Here is a 19,433-nt window from a genome sequence, read left to right on the forward strand (position 1 = left end):
TATAATATCTTACACAAATGAGATACCTTGACCTCTAAATGGCCACAATGTTATTTTTTATTTTCAGTGCATGCAATTTATGATATTTATTATTGTTCTTTATTATGATCTCAATTCATTATCCGTGTACACATATTATATATTATCATATCTCTACTGACGTCTAGCGTGTTTTCTCTCTGCTTTCCACCAGATCCTTATGTTAAGATTTCGTTGATGCAAAACGGCAAACGAGTGAAGAAGAAGAAAACTACAATTAAAAAGTGCACACTCAATCCGTACTATAACGAGTCCTTTACGTTCGAGGTTCCGTTTGAACAGATACAGGTATTCTACGTGTGTGAAAAAATAAGGGGTGAAAGCGAAAAAGGTTCTAAATAGTTTAGACAATGGGCTGATTGTTCAGAACTTTGTTAAAGTTAACAACGTGATTAGCGACATCGTTGTTAACTTTTAAACGTGAAATATTTAATTATGTGTTAATATATTGAAATAAAACAAGTTCAGCTGAAACCGTTGGCTCAAATAGTGTGAAGAACATTGGAAGATCAAAACTGTATACATTAAATTTCCAGAGCAGTAACAATTTGAAAGTTAACAACCATGTCATCAATCACGTTGTTAAATTTAACAAAGTTCTGAATAATCAGGCAAATGATTGTGAAACAAGTTATTACAAGATAATATTATTTACTTTGGTGACGTGTCATATCAAGTGAGAGTTAAGTCTTGTGTTGTAAGAGTACCCAGAAGAAACCCGCTCGGCTCAGCGACCACCAAACAAACATATATATTGGCCAGGAATCGAACCCAGGATGCCTTAGTGATAAAAGAGTGGGCTTAAAGTATAGCCTCAAGTTCGAAGTGATTTTAAAAGTAGAAGTAGATGGACTATTTTCGCTTTTATCCCGTTTAATGGTCCCTTGACAACTGCAGAACCTACGCGGGCATGCGATTTTTAAGAAACATGAAAAAAATCTCATTGTGCTTTGAGAACTAATAGAGCAGCATTTGAACATAGCTTCTGTCAAATTTAGCATTTAAAAGCTGAAGTAGTAAACATGAACTTTAATGGAGGAAAGTATGATCTTAAAGTTCTGGAACACAGAATACAATACACTTAAAAATCCATAACTGTCTGTACACTAAAATGTTTGTATTATGAGATTTTCATTTTTTCTGCTTAATTACTCTGTCTATCTTTTGGTGCAGATTTTGACTGTTGTATTAAACATATTGATTGATGTAAATCAACAATCTAACTTATGATTCATTTACTTTGGAAAAAAAAATGAATTAATTATTATCTGGCTAAATTTTAATTTTCACGTTTATAAATATGGTACATGTATCCAACCATTTAAATCCAGCTTAATCACCAGAAACATTTTGTTACAAAATGGATATGCAAACAAAAATTTATCTTTCAACAAAACCTCTCAAAATATAAATTAGCCTAGCTGAAAAAGATGTTCTGCAGTTGGAAATTGACCATTTAGAATGAGACTTGAATGTTAATTCATGGTAACCCCCCTGATAACACCTCCCTTGGTTTTTGTTTCGTGCACAGTCGGTCTTGAAATAGCTAGAATGTGGATGTTGCTTTTGCAGTCTTTGTACTAACCGGATTAAAATACTTTTCCTGCAAGGTGCATGTTGCCTTTCATTTAGTGTACAGCTGGCAGTGGCTTATAATGACCATTTACAAGAACTGGATTGTTGTGAGGTCTTGTGTCTTTATTCTCACATTTCCAGTCTTTCCTATTCCTGTTTATTATTGCACCCATTTTTTTGTTTAAGTAGGGGTGGGGATGACATTTTATTTTTCATGGATGACTGTTTCACTGAGGAATACGTGTTCGTGCAGTTTCTTATTGCATAAATTAACTGACCACATACATGTGTTTCTGTACAAACCATGAACATGATCGTAACAATTCTATTATACATTGACACCATGCGTATAAACGCTGGTCCAGGGGCGCGAGAGAAAATAGAGGGGGAGAGCGGGTATGAAAATCTAGCAATTAATTCATAGTTGCCTTATAGTTACTGGGGTCATTTCATCAACGATTGTGTAATAAAATATTGTGAGATCAAGAATGACAGTTTAATACTAATTAAGCGACACAATTGAAATTAAGATTGAAATTTATATGAAGTTTTTCTTGGCAAAACATAACACGTTGCCTAACCTGACCAAATTAGCTTCTATTTTCGAAACAGAGGGTATTACCACTTAGAAATATTAATTCGAAAAAGTGATTATTGATAAAATGACCCCACTATCTTCCTTTAATTTGTCAAGCCTCAAAAAAATATTTGTTGTTATTTGTAATTTGTATATTATTCAAAGGGTAGCTGCACATGAAAGTAACTTATATATAGAAGGACTTACTGGTACTACAATTTTACAGGCTCCCCTCGATATGTTCACTATTATGATACCATTTCAAAGATATATCTTACAATTTACTATAAACATACTCTTAATAAGAACCTACATGTACATAGCATGCAAAATTATAATGTATGATTGTTAATTATTATTTAATCTGCCATGGTATCCATGTATGTCATTTATAAATATGTATGTTAAGGACTGCCAATTAATTTTCATTGTTATAAATTAAATCTCTCTTACATAGCTTATTGATCCCATATATGTCTTCTCTAAAATTTGACTTTTAAAAGTATTAAAGATACTAGACACCAGATGATACAATTGCGCTGCAAGAAAAAAAGAAAATTGTCAAATCTTAATCTTATTCACTGATGTGTCACACCGCTTACGACACACGTTTCGAAGTTAATGCATATTTTTCCAATTAGAAAATTCATTAGGTATGTTTACCATGTAAATCCCAGTCAATTTAAAAATAATGTTGGTATATATATTTGTTACTAATCACATGACCTTCACATGCTAAATATACACACTATATACTGGGAAAACATTATGTGCTATTTTTAACGGGTGATCTCAGCTGAGACAGTGACAAAATATTCTTTTAATCATGTAAAGTGGCGTATTATCACCTTCATACTAGTTTGTATTGACAACTCTAGGCTTGTTTTGAGGAAATACTGTATTTGTCAATTTTGGAACCATCTGGTGTCTAGTCGCTTTAATATGACTAATAGTGTTTCAAACTGTCCTTAAACTAATAACTTGTCTTAAAATTTAATTAAAGCTGTTAATGGCAAAAGGTATTATAAATCAATAGTATTATTAGTAAGTATTATATATGATAATAATATATGGTAAGGTTTTCGTATCTTCAGGCTTTATTCTCTTTGAGGTATGTTCACAATTTTGCAAAAGCTAAATTTCTAATCTTTGGCAAATTTATTGATTTTTTTTTGCATATATAGAAAGTGACGCTGATCATCACTGTCGTTGATTATGATCGTATCGGAACGTCGGAGCCAATTGGTCGTTGCATGCTGGGATGCAACTCAACAGGCACAGAGCTGCGTCACTGGAGCGACATGCTCGCCAACCCGCGACGCCCGATCGCCCAATGGCACACACTACAGGAGGTTCCAGAGAAGAGTTAAGGAGAACCAGTCTGGAGAAAGGGGATATTTGAGAGTGAAAAACTGTGTACCAGTCATGTTGATCTTAAAAAAAATGGTGAAGTGTAAATATGGATACACAGACTTTTCAAGGCCCATTTTACAATTGTGTAACAAAATATTTTAAGCTAGTATCATTATTGTAAGTAACTCACTTAAGACAAGAAGACTTAAGCTGTAACATTGGTTAATATTAGAAATATATCCATATACAAAATCTTCATGTAGATCTATTAAGTCATTGATTTTTTTTTATTATTTGAAGCTATAAAACTAAAGGCATTTTGCATCTTGTCATTTATTCTGAATGTAAACATATTTGTTTTAACAGATTTTGATGACATGTGATCATCAAAGATGTTGTCTTTTAGTTTTACGTCAGTTTTGAATCTTGTATGAACATAAAACTATGTAAGACCTTTGTGAATTACAACTGAGGTACACACCCCTAAATTGCTTTGAAAAGTTAGATATGAACTGGTTACTATTACCAACATTTCTTGGAAAAAGGTTGAATTATTATTTCTTTCTTTCGTGTTGATACTGGTCATTATGAAGTATTTATGTATTTCATTTATGTATAAATTCCATGGTACAGAGACTAATAAATGGTACCATATTCACAAACACCTCAAGTCGGAGACTGTAATTTTATTTTGATTGTATTATTATTTTTGCTGCAAGAAAAATATCAAATATGTAAAGAATAACAATTTTCACCTTATTCTTTAAATCATTAAACATCTCTTGTAAAGAAACGGGAATGATATATTGATATTTGGAATTTAGAATTTTTAAAAATTGGATTTGTTTTCTCAATAAGTCATGCAAAACATTATATAATGAATAAATTTCCAATTTGACTGAAAACTTGAGTGAATATGATTGGCCATTTTTGTATTTATGTATTCATATTACTTTATGCTATGGATTGTAAAAGTCTTTAACATAATTCAAGACAGACCAAATTCCAAATGAATCAAATATACTTTGCAAATTTTATTTTTAGACTTTTATAATATAGATTTTAACTTCTAGAAACCGAAAAACATCTCACCTCTTTACATAAACAATACTTCTAATTCATAAATTGAATTTTGAAAACAAAGTAAGAAAAGTTACATATTTACATACATTCATTCCTTTGTTAGTAATTCATGTGTTTAGGGATATGTTACCGGTAATAGGGAATTTTACGGATCTGGGCCAAGTTCATGAGAGAAAGTGGACATATTATGGAAGCATAATATCCCTTTGTAATACCCTTTTTCCTTGAAAAATTACTATCCTTTATATAAAGGTACTGTTTCTTGTTATATTTTCAATAATATCATATTTGTTTTCATTATAAGTGTCAATGAAATGCTTGGATGATGCTTATCGAAACAACTGAAATAATTTAATTAATTATACACATATTTTGTACATAAACAGATAAAAATTTACTTTTTGGCGATACCTATTTTGTTTTCAAACTATTTTGTATCAAATTATCCCTCAAAGAAAACATATTACTGGTAAAAAAAAATATTCTTAAATGTAGACATGAGCCATTTCAAAAATTGGTTTCAGAATTTTAGATATTTAGATATCATGGGTTGGATTCATTTTTGTGAGGTAAATCCATTATCAGTTAGTAAAATTGGATAATTTTTTGGGGTTAATCCATTACTACTAAAAATGTGAGGTTAACCCATTCTCTGTAAAAATGTTGGGTAGGTCCATTCTTAGTATTGTGGGGTTGAAATTCATTCATATAAAACTTGAATAAATGTGAAACTAGAGTCATCTACATGTTCTTACATTCTTGTCTTAAATTTGACATGTATGAAAAACATATGTTATGGTAACACACCTACGTAGCGTTGTACAGTCTGTTGTGCGAGTTACATGACCTGTGAGTATTATATCTCTTTAGTGTAATTGGTATTACGATATCGTGTTATATGAAATCATTCCATTTCTGAAAACATTTCATAGGCTCTGTATAATAATGTTGTCTTCATTTGTTGCTGTGTTGTTGTTGTTTTTCTTGAAACATATGGGCACACTTCTATGATGTATAAAATATTCATAAATTTTTCTTTGTTTTGACCAACATAAAAACAGGACATTGTTTTTATCACTCATTGGTAATGTCATCATTTTTTGGGAATGTTATTGGTTGAAAACATTTTGTTATATAAATAGCAAAAAAATGAACTTAGTATTCTTGTGGTTCATTGAATCATTTAATAACGAGCTATTACGAAGATCAACCTAACATCTTATTTGCAAAGAAACACAGAAATAAATCATTTTTAATTTCTATTCACTCAATTTGTAAAAACAAAAACAAAAATGTTGATAAAAATATATTTCTTTGAAATGTCGTCCTTACGAAATTGTTTGCTTGCGGTTTCCCAACCAAATAAGTAACTTATAATGCTTACAAGTATGACAGTATATTTATTATAAATGTTATTTATTTAATTACAATTGTAAAGAAAGTAGTATAAACTAATGCTAAAACACTCTAAATAGCAAGATGTTGCGCGAAATTGCCACTCTTTAGTACCAGGTGTAAATAAATATGTTTTTTTAAGCATATTGTTCTCTTGTTTAAGGACATTATGATAACATACATACCGATCCACTAAAAGAATACCTGGGTTAGGTACTGCCAACAAACAATTCTTAAGATTGGCCTTATGTAACTATTATTTCTTTGGTGCATTTACTGCACTGTTTACGGCACTCACTCTGCAGCATAATACACCTGGTGTGGTTGTTAGATGTACATGTACCGTATACATGCACATTATACATGTATCATATAATAGTGTGTATTTTGTCACGTACCAAATTGGTCAGTGATATTTTAACACATGTACATTATACATGTACTGTATAGCTGTACCATATAATAGTGTATGTTTTGTCACGGACCTATCGATCAGTGGTATTTTACACATGTACATTATACATGTACCGTATACCTGTAGCATATAATAGTGTGTGTTTTGTCACAGACCAATTGGTCAGTGGTACTGCATACATTCACATTATACATGTACCGTATACCTGTAGCATATAAAAAGTGTATGTACCGTATATATTCCATGTTGTTGTTGTAATTTTTATGAAGTTGGTTTGTTTTTGAGGTTGTTAAGGATTTTGAACCCTTCAGACTTGCATGCTTTTTTAAATGATAACTGGTTGTTATTTTGACTTCGATAATTTATAAACTTGTATTTGAGATCTTTGGCATAAAAAGTGACCAGTATGGAAAAGACAGTTATTGAAAAAGTAAGAAGTACTATGTCAGGTATGAATATTAATTCAATCTTTTAATGTATCACTAATAATAATTATTAGATTTTTGAATTACTGCTTATGCATATGTTTTTTTAACTTAAGACCAGTAATATATTTAATATTCTTAAAGACCATACTCGCAAAAGTTAATTTAAACTAAGTAAATCATTTGATGCAGTTATAAAGGCCAAAATCCTATAAAGTTTAGGTTTCTGTGATACGTTTTGTTTAATTTGTTAATTTGTTTATGTTTTTTTTAAATGCAGTTTTAACAAAAGAAAGTTCCTTATGCAGGTACTTTGAAATATTGATGTGAAATAAAATAGTTCCGGCTGGTTTTCGGAGTGAGAAATTATGAATTTTACAATGAAAACTACAGGGACAAGCCCAGTAGTCAGACATTCAAACATAAATTCCGTTTAGAGGCACAAGGTTAAAGGTGCACTCTCACAGATTGAATGTTTTGGCAGCTTTTTTTATTTTTTGTCTTGGAACGAGCCAAATTTTGCGAAAATCCATGGAAACCAGTTATATAAGACTGCTGACAAAAAAAATAGATCGCAGATTTTTATATTTGAGTGTTTTGTGCATTTTCCTAAACCGTTAGTAACAGTTAAAGCCATAAAACATTAATTTTCGAACGGAATCATGAAAATCTACGATCTGATTTTTTGTAAGCAATCTTATATCATTGGTTAGCAGATGTTAACGCAAAAATTTGCTCTTTCCAAGACAAAAATTTAAAAATTTGTAAAAATGGTACATCTGTGAGAGTGCAGCTTTAAGGCCAAAATGACACTTAAAGATATCAACTCGCATTCAGAAATCCGCAGCTTTTTTTTACGAAAACATCCTTGGTTGTATGCCGGTACATTATTAAAAGTAGTTCCTTACATTTTGAATTATATTATTCATTAACTGTAGTGTTTAAGCTTGTATTTGTAGATCTAAGTTTAAATTGATTGCCAGTGAAGTGTATACCTAATTAAGATTCTGAAGAGTTAGGTCATTAAATTTAACTACTAAATTGAAATTACTACGTGATCTACATGCAGCGTATATCAAGTGTACTGATTTCTGACATAGACAGTAAACCGTCCTTTATACATCCAAGGTTGTTTTCGATAAAAATGGCAGAGGAGCTCCGAACGATCAACTCGAGGAAATAAAACCAGCTGTAGTGAAAAGAAAAAAAAAATAGAATTAATTAGTTACAAAAAAATGTGTACTAGTAAAATGTAATGCTATTTTTAACTGGGTCTGTCAGTTAATATGAGTTTTTGTCAATGTTCATGACTGAATGGAGAAAAGTGATCATCTTCATTTGTTTATCATATCAAGTAGCCATGGTTTTGTTTCATTGTTTATTGACATCAGTTATGAAAGGCTGTCACATCAAACATATAGGTGTATGTTTCATTGTTTGGTACATGTACCTAAACTCACAGTGGCCAGTTTCAGCAAGAATTCTAGGAAATGTTTCGTTCTTAGTAGAGATTTTTGACACAAGTACTGCACTGTTAAAAATCTCTCTAAAAGCTGCACTCTCACAAATTAAAAATCTGTGAGAGTCAGCTTTAAGTTTGAAACTGATTCTAGAATTTTTGGTGAAAGGCCTCCTGATAGCTGAAGAATGTGGCTACTATTTCATTTTCTAAGACAATTCTGGTCATATTTTAAAGCTCCATCATTTCCATAGTTTCATCTACTTGTATGTCAGTCATACATGTTTTAAATCAATTTCTAACATTCCCCAACATCTTATGTGTTAGATGTAATATCATGCTAAATACTTTAAGTGAGGCCAAACAATTTGAAACGTTTGTTTCTGAGTTTACAGCCAAAAAAATCATAGAATAAGTGGTCAGGATTTTTGAAAAATAATAAAATAACTGTAAATCAAGCTCTGTCTTAATATCATTGTCACACTTCAAAGTCTTGTCATTGGTCCATCACCATCAGACACCAGCCATGGGTATTTTGATGATGCTTTTGGTCAGGATTAATGTTAAACAGAGCCCCTATGAAAACTATGAATTTGGGCATATTTTGAATTTAAAAAAAATACCACAAATTGGAAGCCCAGATAAAAAAATGTTTGATGGCAATTGGAAAATAAGGTTGAGCGAAAAATTTGGTTAGGTTAGGAAACTGGAAACATATATTGTTTTTGTTAAGCCTTACAATTGAAAACAATGAGGAAATCTTCAATCACTCACATCACCAACAACAGTAGAGGTTTAGAAACTGGTTCTTGTGGAATTTTCTTCTTTTTCTTTGTAGTTCACACCACCTGACAATAATATTTATGTCATGCAGTTGTTTTGTTGGTGAATAAAAGTCTTTTGTCCAAAACTGTGTTTGGTTTATACCTTTTTAAGCAAGGTTAATATATACTAGTTACATCTCAACCCAAGTCATATGGGGTCATATTCATAGTCATTTTCTAACTTATGTCGATTTCTTAAAAAATTCATAGCCATATTAAAAGAAAGGTGCAAGTGGATTTAACATTGAAGTATATTTTTTTCAATAAGGCAATGAAAATAATGTTATTTAGAAATTCTTAAGATTTGATATCATTTTCATATGATAAAAAAGAGATAATAAATATAGGAAAGTGGCATAAGTTAGCAAATGACTTACATGTAACAAGTTTTATGAATACCTCCCATTGTTATATTCAATATCCAACAAATGTACAACTTAAGTTGTTCTAATGGTCATACCTTATTCCCCTAATTCACACTATTGGTCAGTAATTAATAACAAGTTATCCCAATAGCTACATCGTTCTTTGATGACAACTAATCCGATTAGCTACATCGTTCTTAGATCCTATTTAGCCCAGGGGCAGTATTCAATATTAATCTTATCCTAAGATATCGCTCGGTGATTTTCAATCACCATGTAGTGGGTGACAGCACTGTTTTGTACCTTATTGTTTAGGATATTAATAACTGGCGTGTGTTATAAGTAAATTGTGTTGTACTTTATCCACTAGTTAGTTATTGAACGGTTAAGATCTGTGCACTCGTAACTGTTAAGATATTGGAGAAAACACTCTCAAATATGGTACAAGTAGTGGGGGGTCCGTGGTCTAAATTATCTTCTTCCGAGAGGGACATTTAATGGGGTTTCGGGATGACAGTGCTTAAAACTGGTGCATGTCAAAGAACCAGAGTAGCTCTTATCAGGGCTACATTTTGTCTGAGCACAATGCTCCAAAAACTGTATATGACTAACAATCTTATCAGAGCACTCGCCGAATGGGCCTTGCCCGAGTGCTAGTGCGAGTATGGATAAGCTTATGTTTATCCTGATGTTCTGTAATGGTAATGTAATCAGTCAGCATACCATACTACGGGACGACATAAGCAAATATGGTTATACTTCCGTTAAATCTTGTGCCACCTGGGAGGGTTCATACACTGCAGTATTAGGTATTAAGTCGGTAGTCTGCCCTTGGCCAAGGGATATTTTTTCAGCATTCGGAACTCCTCGGCCATTTCTTTCAAAAACAACCTCGGATGTATGCAGGTACATCAGTTGAAGTAGTTCGTAAAATTTTGAATTATATCATTAATTAAATGTAGTGTTTCAGAGTTGTATTATTGATCTAAGTTTAAATTGATTGCCATTGAATTGAATTATTGCAAACATAATTAAAACTTCCAAGAGTTAAGTCACAAAGTTGAACTGCTAAATAAAATTACTACGCGATCTACTTGCAGCGGACTTAAACGTACCACTTTTTGAGTATGTAAACCGTCCAAATACATCCGAGGTTGTTTTCAATAAAATGGCCGAGGAGCTCCGAATGATTTTTTCAGGTATTGTAAAAGTCGGAAAAGAAAACAAAGATAAGTTTATTTTTCTGGAGTGTCACCGTGTCATGTCGAATTCCCAAAAGAAAAAGCTGTAACGGCTCTAAATTTGCTGGCGTTTTTTTAAACAGATGTACATGATCGTGAATTGTTGGACTGTCCTGTTTCTGCATAAAACAGCAAACCTATAAACAGGTTGGTGTCAGTTTAATATATTTATTGAGGGAATTAAATGAAGAGACCATTAAACAGTGTCATTCAATTTATTAAGTAAAATATCAAGTCAATATACTGGAATATTACTAGTTTTGGTGAAAGTTGTTCAAGGTTACCATTAAAAAAAAATATTCTTGATTACAAATACTAACTAAGCCGTGTCTCTAACCTTATCGCATCTGTCACATAAATTTAAGTTGTTATACTAGATAAACATAAGTTTTCATTAGAATACAAAACAGGAACAATCTCATTTTATTTTTTGGTGAAATTCCCCGCGACCAAAACTGTGACTGTTCCCGGAAATGCGAGATGAGTCAAAATACCCGGCTATTAAACTTTGCGTGACCTCATAGTGACCTCATAGTCAAGATCATTAGATGCTTGAAGTTTACATTCATATTGCGTTATACGACTTGGACAAGACACGAGCACAATTTTTCGACATGTCATGCACAAAAGTGTACAGTCATAGACTTCTAATGATTTATTTCTTATTCAACCTCGGATGTATTTAGACGGTTTACATACTCAAAAAGAGGTACGTTTAAGTGCGCTGCAAGTAAATCGCGTAGTGATTTTATTTAGCAGTTAAACTTTATGACTTTACTCTTGGAAATCTGAATTATGTTTGCAATAATATACTTCAATGGCAATCAGTTTAAACTTATATAAATAAATACAATTATAAAACACTACATTACTAAAATGATTTAATTAAAAAAAATACGAACTACTTTAACTGATGTACCGGCATACATCCGAGGTTGTTTTTGGAAAAAAAATGGCCGAGGAGTTCCGAATGTCGATGTTTCTACAGCTCGTAAGTCACGCTTCACATTTTCATGATTTTATTTTTTATCACATTCGCTTTTCTGTGGCACATTATTTGTCTCTTCAATGTGCACCATTCGGAACAACTCGGCCATTTTCCATCGAAAACAACCCCGGATGTATATGGACGGATTACAATGTCAAAGATCTTTACATTTAACTACGCTGCAAGTACAAAAAGATCGCCTAGAGTAATTTCAATTTAGCAGGTAAATTAATGACTTTTCACTTGAAAATCTTATTTTTTATGCAAGGATACACTACGAGATCTACTTGCAGTGAAGTTCAATGTAAAGATTTCCGACATTGTTAACCTTACAATTACATTTACATCCGGGGTTCTTTATGATGGAAATGGCTGAGGAGTTTCGAATGCACATATCTTCTCTCTTCCGTGCGCATAGATGTCTGGTTTTCTCAGCACTCTGCAACAGCCTTTGCCTTTAAAACAAACATAGTTTATATCATAAAATAGCATTATGGAAAAAGGACCGACAAGCATTTAAATTGATGCTACCAATAAGAATTGAACAATAAAATTTGATATACAGTCAAAACTCGCTGTGTCGAACTCTTTTATCTCGATGTTCCGTTTATGTCGATTGTTTTGGGGTTTTTAAATTCATTCGAGGACCGGTTCATTGGATTCGACGTTAGAGGGGGCGTTACTTAGGGGCATACCCTATTGAATTGCGTCCGTCCCTCAGAAACGATTTTATTTGGTTTAAAGTGTTGGCAGGGGGGTTTGGGTCCTCCCCCAAGAAAATCAATTTCGGGTCCGAAATGGCGCATTTTGGGCGTATTTTATTTCTTTTCTTCTCCTTTATTGAAATAAAAAGTTAATTAGGACTAGTTAACTGAATCCGCTAGTGCATTATACATTATTGTAAATCAGATACATAAATCGCATTGACCTACCCAGTTATACAAAGATGCTATTGCTAGACTTTTTGCCTTGACGGAATCAAGGTCGTATTTTGACAATATTTCCAGCGCCATTTTCTTCTTTTTGTCAGGAACTTCGTCAGGGTCCAGCCCCTGAATCTGCAAAAAAAACGTATCACAAAGAAATGATACGAGATGTATATTTACTTAGAAAAATATGAATGATCATGCATGCTATGAAAGGATTGATCGCATTTTCTTGCGTTTATGCTGTATGAACGCAGTAGGGCACGCGACCAAATTCATGATTTACATTTCAAATAATTATTCAATACGATTGAAAAACAGCAGTTTCTTCTGTTATTTAGTACTTACTCTTAGAGAGATGTAACCGACAACATACATTTTTTATTTAACAGTAGTCTGAGCAACAGAAAGACAACATACCATAACATACAATATTTTTTTTAAAGTGACACTCTTATTCAAAATCAATACATACACATGTATAACAAACATCAATTTTGACTGATAAACCTTTAACTACTTACTTATAATGCATTTATTGAAAATTTTAATTACTGATAACAAGGTTGTAACCGTGTATTTAATATCAGAAAGCACAAAAATATTAAATGATTGGTGAATGCTAAAAGATTTACTGTGGTCTACTATAGTCTCATAAGGTAGATATGTCATTTTTCAGTACCTTTCTTTAAATTAAACTCGGTTTCCTTCATACGAACTATTGGTTTAGACATTTTTTCGTCCTTTTCGGTATATCAAAACAAGTGAATTAATTGTGGTAAGTCTTAGTTGGGAGTAAGAGTACATCTTTAACTTATTGTCATCATAAAGAAGACGCGCTAGAACATTTGCAAAGTATAACCACAGTAATTTAAGAGGAATGAACTCCTGCTTTGGTATTATATGTAAATTTACTAACATTTAACCTATATTCATATTTTTCTTCAAATTTATCAAAGGGATCACTTCTGCTAACGATCTTGCATGAATAACTATGAATTTATGCTGTTTAACAATGTTAGAAAATCTCGGAATGCCTAAATATCAGATAGTTAGGCATTTCGAGATTTTCTGACATTGTTAAAGGGTAGTTATTCATAGTTATCCTATGGCCTAAAAAATGTTTGGTTAGGGTTACATCCTTTTCAAAAATAGGTAGGGTAGGTAGGCTTTTTATTTTTTTATTTATTTTTTTATTAGGCTTTATATAAGAATGTCATATTCATCATTGGAGAATAGGGTTAAAGTTATCTCCTGTATAAGCATTTAAGGTTTTAACCTCCATATATAAAAACCAAAAAAAAACCAAAAAAAAAAAACTTTTTTTTTTTGAGTTTTTCAATTTTTTTTTTCAAACTGACTATAAAAACGGTAGGGTCGGCGCCTATTCCGTAGGTAGGGTCGGGTAACCCGAACCAAATGTATTTTTTTAGGCCTTAATGCAAGAAGTGTCCTTTTTGATAAAAAATAATAATGGTTAATTGTCACTAAATGTTTACAGGTCATATGACACAAAAGCCAATCAAATGACTGTGGATATAACCAAATGTTGTGGCTCCTATAATTCACCGCCATATTTAGTGTACTATACTCGCCATAGCTGCCATTTCGCTAAGGCCAAAAAAATAAATGTTTGTTTAGGGTAACCTTTCAAAAATTTCTAGGTAGGGTAGGTAGGTTTTTTTTTTCAAAATCTGTCGTAAGTTCAGAGTGTTTTCTTGCACATGGCAGTCTTTCCTACATTACTGTCATTGCCTGACTTTGTTTTATCATATAAACAATAATTCTGATTAAAATCTGCATTTATCCGCCCTTCGTAACTCTCTATTCGCTAACGATTTTTTTTTTGCTCAGAAACGGAAAAAAATAGTTAGGGTCGGCGCAATTTTATAGGTAGGGTCGGGTAACCCGAAACAGACATATTTTTTAGGCCTAATAATACATTTAAATGTATTTGGAAGTAGGAATTAATATGATTGCCATATACACACCCTCTTTAGCCACTCACTGGCGCCCATCGCTTTCCTAGCCTGGATCCATGTATCTCCACTAATCTTAAAAAAAGTGAAACATAAAATACAATGAAATTATAAAATGGATGGCCCTTTTAACTTGCGCTCCTACGTCAAAAGTTAAAAGTATTTGGTTTAAAGTATCTGCGTGGTGGGGTGGGGTGTTGGGGGGGGGGTGATCCCTCAAGAAAATTTTAACAATTTCTAGTCCGAAATGGTGCATTTTTGGTGTACTTTATTACGTTTTTCTCCTTTATTGAAATAAAAAGTAAACGACAAAGACGATATTAGGGGGGGGGGGGGCCGGGTGCACCCCCGATGGATCCGCTAGTGGACTATATTTGTTTTTCTTATGCTGACTTGTCGCCATATACATAGTCATGACGTTATCACTTTAATGTTCAAAAAGGACCAAAAGATATTTAAAAAATCATTATTTCGAAAAGTGCATTTAAAAGAGAAAAAAAAATCTGCATCGTAATCCGCTGGAAGCTAAGCGATCGGATGTCTATAATAACTTTAAATAGCAAAACAATTTTAGCTCCTTCTTATTTCAACGTAACTTTTAATGACCAACAAAACCCTTAAAAAGGACCAAAATGTAAAAATCATACAATTAATACAAAACCATCATCTTCAAGGACAAGAATTATCCTAACATATATGTAGGAAGTAAGTTGATCAGTTGAAAGACTAAGTCGTGAGAACTGTTTTACCTTATTTTCCCTATATAACTCTATATGCACTTTCGCTTCAGCGGATTTCTCCAAAGTTGGCAATGTATCAAAGGATACAGTTCAAATGCCATTCGGATCTCCTCGGCCATTTTTTTCAAAAACAACCTCGGATGTATTTGGACGGTTTACATACTCAAAAAGAGGTACGTTTAAGTCCGCTGCAAGTAGATCGCGTAGTAATTTTATTTAGCAGTTAAACTTTATGTCTTTACTCTTGAAAATCTTAATTATGTTTACAATAATACACTTCACTGGTAATCAATTTAAACTTAGATCAATTAATACAACTCTAAATCACTAAATTTAATTAACGATATAATTTAAAAAAAAATACGAACTACTTCAACTGATGTACCGGCATATGTCCGAGGTTGTTTTTGAAAAAAATGGCCGAGGAGTTCCGAATGTTCAAATGCGAGTTGAAATGGGTTGATCTAGTGAAAGTGTCTTATTTTCATTTAAACAAAAGTTTGCTTACAACATGCCTTTATAAGAGACTTATCTTTTAAGTAAATGTGTGTAAACACATATGATGTTTATTAAAATAACCAGAATCCATAAATCAACATCCGGTATCAAATGCGTTGCATCAGCCCATCACTAAAAAGAAACCAGCACAAGAAATACTTCTTGAAGCTAAAGGTCCTTATATCTTCAACTCTTATTAAGGTAGAAAAACTGTACATTTTCATTATCACCAACCAAGAAACAAGAGGTTCTTGCTTTTTTGTAACCATTAGAAGCACAAGGTCCTTATATATACGTAAACATTTAGTCTCAAAAGATCGGGGAGGGGGATAGGGGCACATTATGAACGAGAAACACCTTATGTATCCTGTAAGCATAAGCTATTCGCACATACAAGTAAATGTCTTTCGTTTTCTTTATCACCCAGCAAAAATCTTTCACACTAAATTTCACATCTATAGGAGCTAAAGATCCGTACCTTTTCACAGTCTCCAAGAAGCAAGAGACATGCGCTCAGAACATCTTTGATTGCTTGGGGCGGCTTTGCAAAGGATTTAACCTCTGTTAGATCCTTCTTCGGTGTGTCTGCGACCATCTGACTCATCTGAGACACCAGGGAGAGTTTGCTCATACTTCGCTCACAATCCGCCATGTTGAATCTGTAAAGTATCAGATACAAACATGTATATTTTGGATGGCTCTTGGCCGCATATCATTCATATATCAATTGAAAGCGATTTGAATGTTGACAAATAATGCGCATATAAAACAGAAAGTATAATTATAAACCAGATTAATTGATCTTCAAAGATGCAAAAATAGTTTTGCTCACGTCCGCTGTCAGTTGCAATCAAGAGCAAGAATACAAACTGCAAAAACATGTATATTGCAACTTCGGTCATTTTTTGCGTATGGGTGATTAAGTGGAAGTGCCAGCCGGCATCAAAAACCAGCATTTAGACAAATGAAGCTATAACGGAACTAGCGTTTAGTCGATACGGGTCGTATTATGATACATCCTAGGAACTATGCCAGAACTTGCGTTTAAGTCGATACGGGGCCGTATTATGATAAATCCTTGGATCTATCACAGAACTTGCATATTAGTCGATACGGGCCGTATTATGATAAATCCTTGGACCTATGCCAGAACTAGCGTTTAGTCAATACGGGGCCGTATTATGATACATCCTCGGACCTATGGCAGACCTAGCTTAAATGTCAATACGGGGCCGTATTATGATACATCCTTGGACCTATGACAGAACTAGCGTTTAGTCGATACGGGGCCGTATTATGATACATACTTAGACCTATGACAGAACTAGCGTTAAGTCGATACGGGGCCGTATTATGATACATACTTGGACCTAATACAGACCTAGCTTATAAGTCAATACGGGTTTGTATTATCATGCATCCTCGGATCCATGACAACCTAGCGTATAAGTCAATACGAGTTTGTATTATCATACATCCTTTGACCTATGACAGAACTAGCGTTTAGTCGATACGGGGCCGTATTATGATAAATACTTGGACCTATGGCAGACCTAGCTTATAAGTTAATACGGGTTTGTATTATGGTACATCCACGGATCCATGGGAGACCTAGCGTATAAGTCCATACGGGTTTGTATTATCATACATCCTCGGATCTATGGCAGAACTAGCGTTTAGTCGATACGGGGCCGTATTATGATACATCCTCGGACCTATGGCAGACCTAGCTTAAATGTCAATACGGGGCGGTATTATGATAAATCCTTGGATCTATCACAGAACTAGCGTTTAGTCGATACGGGGCCGTATTATGATAAATCTAAGGACCTATGACAGGACTACCGTATTAGTTGATACGGGGCCGTATTTTGATACATCCTCGGATCTATGGCAGACCTAGCGTATAAGTCAATACGGGCCGGATCATGTTAAGAATATCTCCTAGATACACAATCACCCCTAGTAGGATTTTTGACGGAACGGCTCCCTGATTCTTAACTGTCTAAACTTTTTTCTCTGAATGTAAAAACCCTAAAAAACTTAATGTTCAAAACCGCTTTTGTGGCGGTACCAATTGATTTTCTCTTCGTTGCAAAATTACATTGTGAAAATGTCTTGATTAACCGATTGAAGAGTACGCTTTGCTAAATTATTTGCACACAGTAGTAGATAATGACACGTACTAAAGTGCTGGTCAGTTAGCTGACGATATAGAACTAATACTGTTAACGATATTAGGTTAAAGGGGTTTGAAAAGTGCTGACCATATAGATAAAAGATAGGAAATTCTTACTACTGAAATGGAGAGTTATTTTACGATTTACCATGTACTCATTAAGGCCGGATGGTTTGTGGTTTGTGGTATTTTTTATATATTTTGTGACATATAACTTTCATTCATGCATTCATTCATCATCGGGCTAAACAATTTAACATTCATTATGATATCACCGGGTATCGTATACACTGACTTCTCTCACTCACTCACTCACTCACTCACTCACTCACTCACTCACTCACTCACTCACTCACTCACTCACTCACTCACTCACTCACTCACTCACTCACTCACTCACTCACTCACTCACTCACTCACTCAAAGTCATGTAAAATAACCCAAAATAATTTGATTTTAAAAGTAAAAAAAACCCATCTTTATCTATGTGGTCAGTACTTTTCAAAACATTGTCAGCAGTTTTCCTCTATTTATATATCGTCAGCTTATTTGTTAGTACTTCTCTTCTTGTTCTATATTAAATAAAATCCGCTTAAAGTCAACAAAGAAGTGTGGTGAACGCTTTATTTGTTTATTTCTATTCATAAGAAATAGGTCTTAAAAAAGGAACAACGAAAATATTAAACTATGCATTATGTTATAAATCAAAGACTCTTTTTCCTTCTTTTTTTAGCCAAAATAACCTTGACATTGATTGTACCTACACTTCACACAATCTAAACAAATCACAATATACTTACATGTATAGTCTACCAACATATGTTAACATAATTGCTCTACTAATAATAAATGAAGAATTAAATGAAGATTTCAAGTTGAATTTAGAGCCTCAAACTTACACTAAGGACGTTAGCGGTTTGTTCTCTAAGGTTATAATGTTTACAAGTTCATAATAATACATATTGTTTATTATCAATCTATTAATAATTCCTTAAACGTTAAAACTACTTACTACCTTAAATGAAAAACAGAATTTACTCAACTATTTACTATATACTTATTTTACTTACGTATACTTGTGCTTCTATCCGATTTTAAAATATTGGAAAATGAAGAACCTGTTCTTTATATATACTGAATCGATATTGACTTACGATCGACGTATATTAATGGGGATTTTTGCAAACTATAGAATGGCCTACGCATATTTTCAAATAACCATTTAAAAATACCCTGTCGTTTGACTCATCTGGTTTGTCTTGTTCTGTTAAATGTTCCCTAAAGCCGACTAACTGTTATTTTCGTGATATGATTAATTTCTCAAAGGGTCATGGTACTCGGATGTCTGCCTGGCCATTCTTAGTTATTCAAA

General features: G+C 33.1%; 2 protein-coding genes across 7 annotated transcripts in view; one reads left to right on the forward strand and one right to left on the reverse strand.

Annotated features, from left to right (window-relative positions):
• Positions 1 to 9,231, forward strand: part of LOC128237403 (synaptotagmin-1-like) — a 58,341-nt gene extending 49,110 nt beyond the window's left edge. For 5 of the 6 annotated variants that reach the window (XM_052952921.1, XM_052952916.1, XM_052952918.1 and 2 more), the window contains exons 8-9: positions 194 to 327; positions 3,376 to 9,231. In XM_052952921.1, coding sequence (XP_052808881.1) covers positions 194 to 327; positions 3,376 to 3,561 — 320 coding nt within the window. In that variant the 3' untranslated portion in view covers positions 3,562 to 9,231. The remainder of the gene's footprint in view (positions 1 to 193; positions 328 to 3,375) is intronic. The other variant, XM_052952917.1, reaches the window with a different exon arrangement.
• A 1,716-nt stretch (positions 9,232 to 10,947) lies between these two features.
• On the reverse strand, positions 10,948 to 19,260 carry LOC128237084 (uncharacterized). The gene is made up of 5 exons (XM_052952289.1): positions 19,132 to 19,260; positions 16,361 to 16,541; positions 14,657 to 14,719; positions 12,672 to 12,797; positions 10,948 to 12,194 (listed from the first exon to the last, which is right to left on the reverse strand). Exons 2-5 carry the CDS (start codon positions 16,532 to 16,534, stop codon positions 12,171 to 12,173), a joined length of 387 nt encoding a protein of 128 aa, XP_052808249.1. The 5' UTR covers positions 16,535 to 16,541; positions 19,132 to 19,260; the 3' UTR covers positions 10,948 to 12,170.
• Positions 19,261 to 19,433: the final 173 nt, after the last annotated feature.

The sequence above is a fragment of the Mya arenaria genome, chromosome 6 (assembly GCF_026914265.1).
Source record: "Mya arenaria isolate MELC-2E11 chromosome 6, ASM2691426v1".
NCBI classification, from domain to species: domain Eukaryota; kingdom Metazoa; phylum Mollusca; class Bivalvia; order Myida; family Myidae; genus Mya; species Mya arenaria.

Excerpts from the sequence above, each read along its gene's own strand:
- LOC128237084 (XM_052952289.1), bottom strand. The coding sequence starts at position 16,534 with ATGGCGGATTGTGAGCGAAGTATGAGCAAACTCTCCCTGGTGTCTCAG. Across the intron at positions 14,720-16,360 it reads TTCTTGGAGACTGTGAAAAG|ATTAGTGGAGATACATGGAT; the intron begins GTACGGATCTTT and ends ACTTTTTTTAAG. Across the intron at positions 12,798-14,656 it reads CCAGTGAGTGGCTAAAGAGG|ATTCAGGGGCTGGACCCTGA; the intron begins GTGTGTATATGG and ends TTTTTTTTGCAG.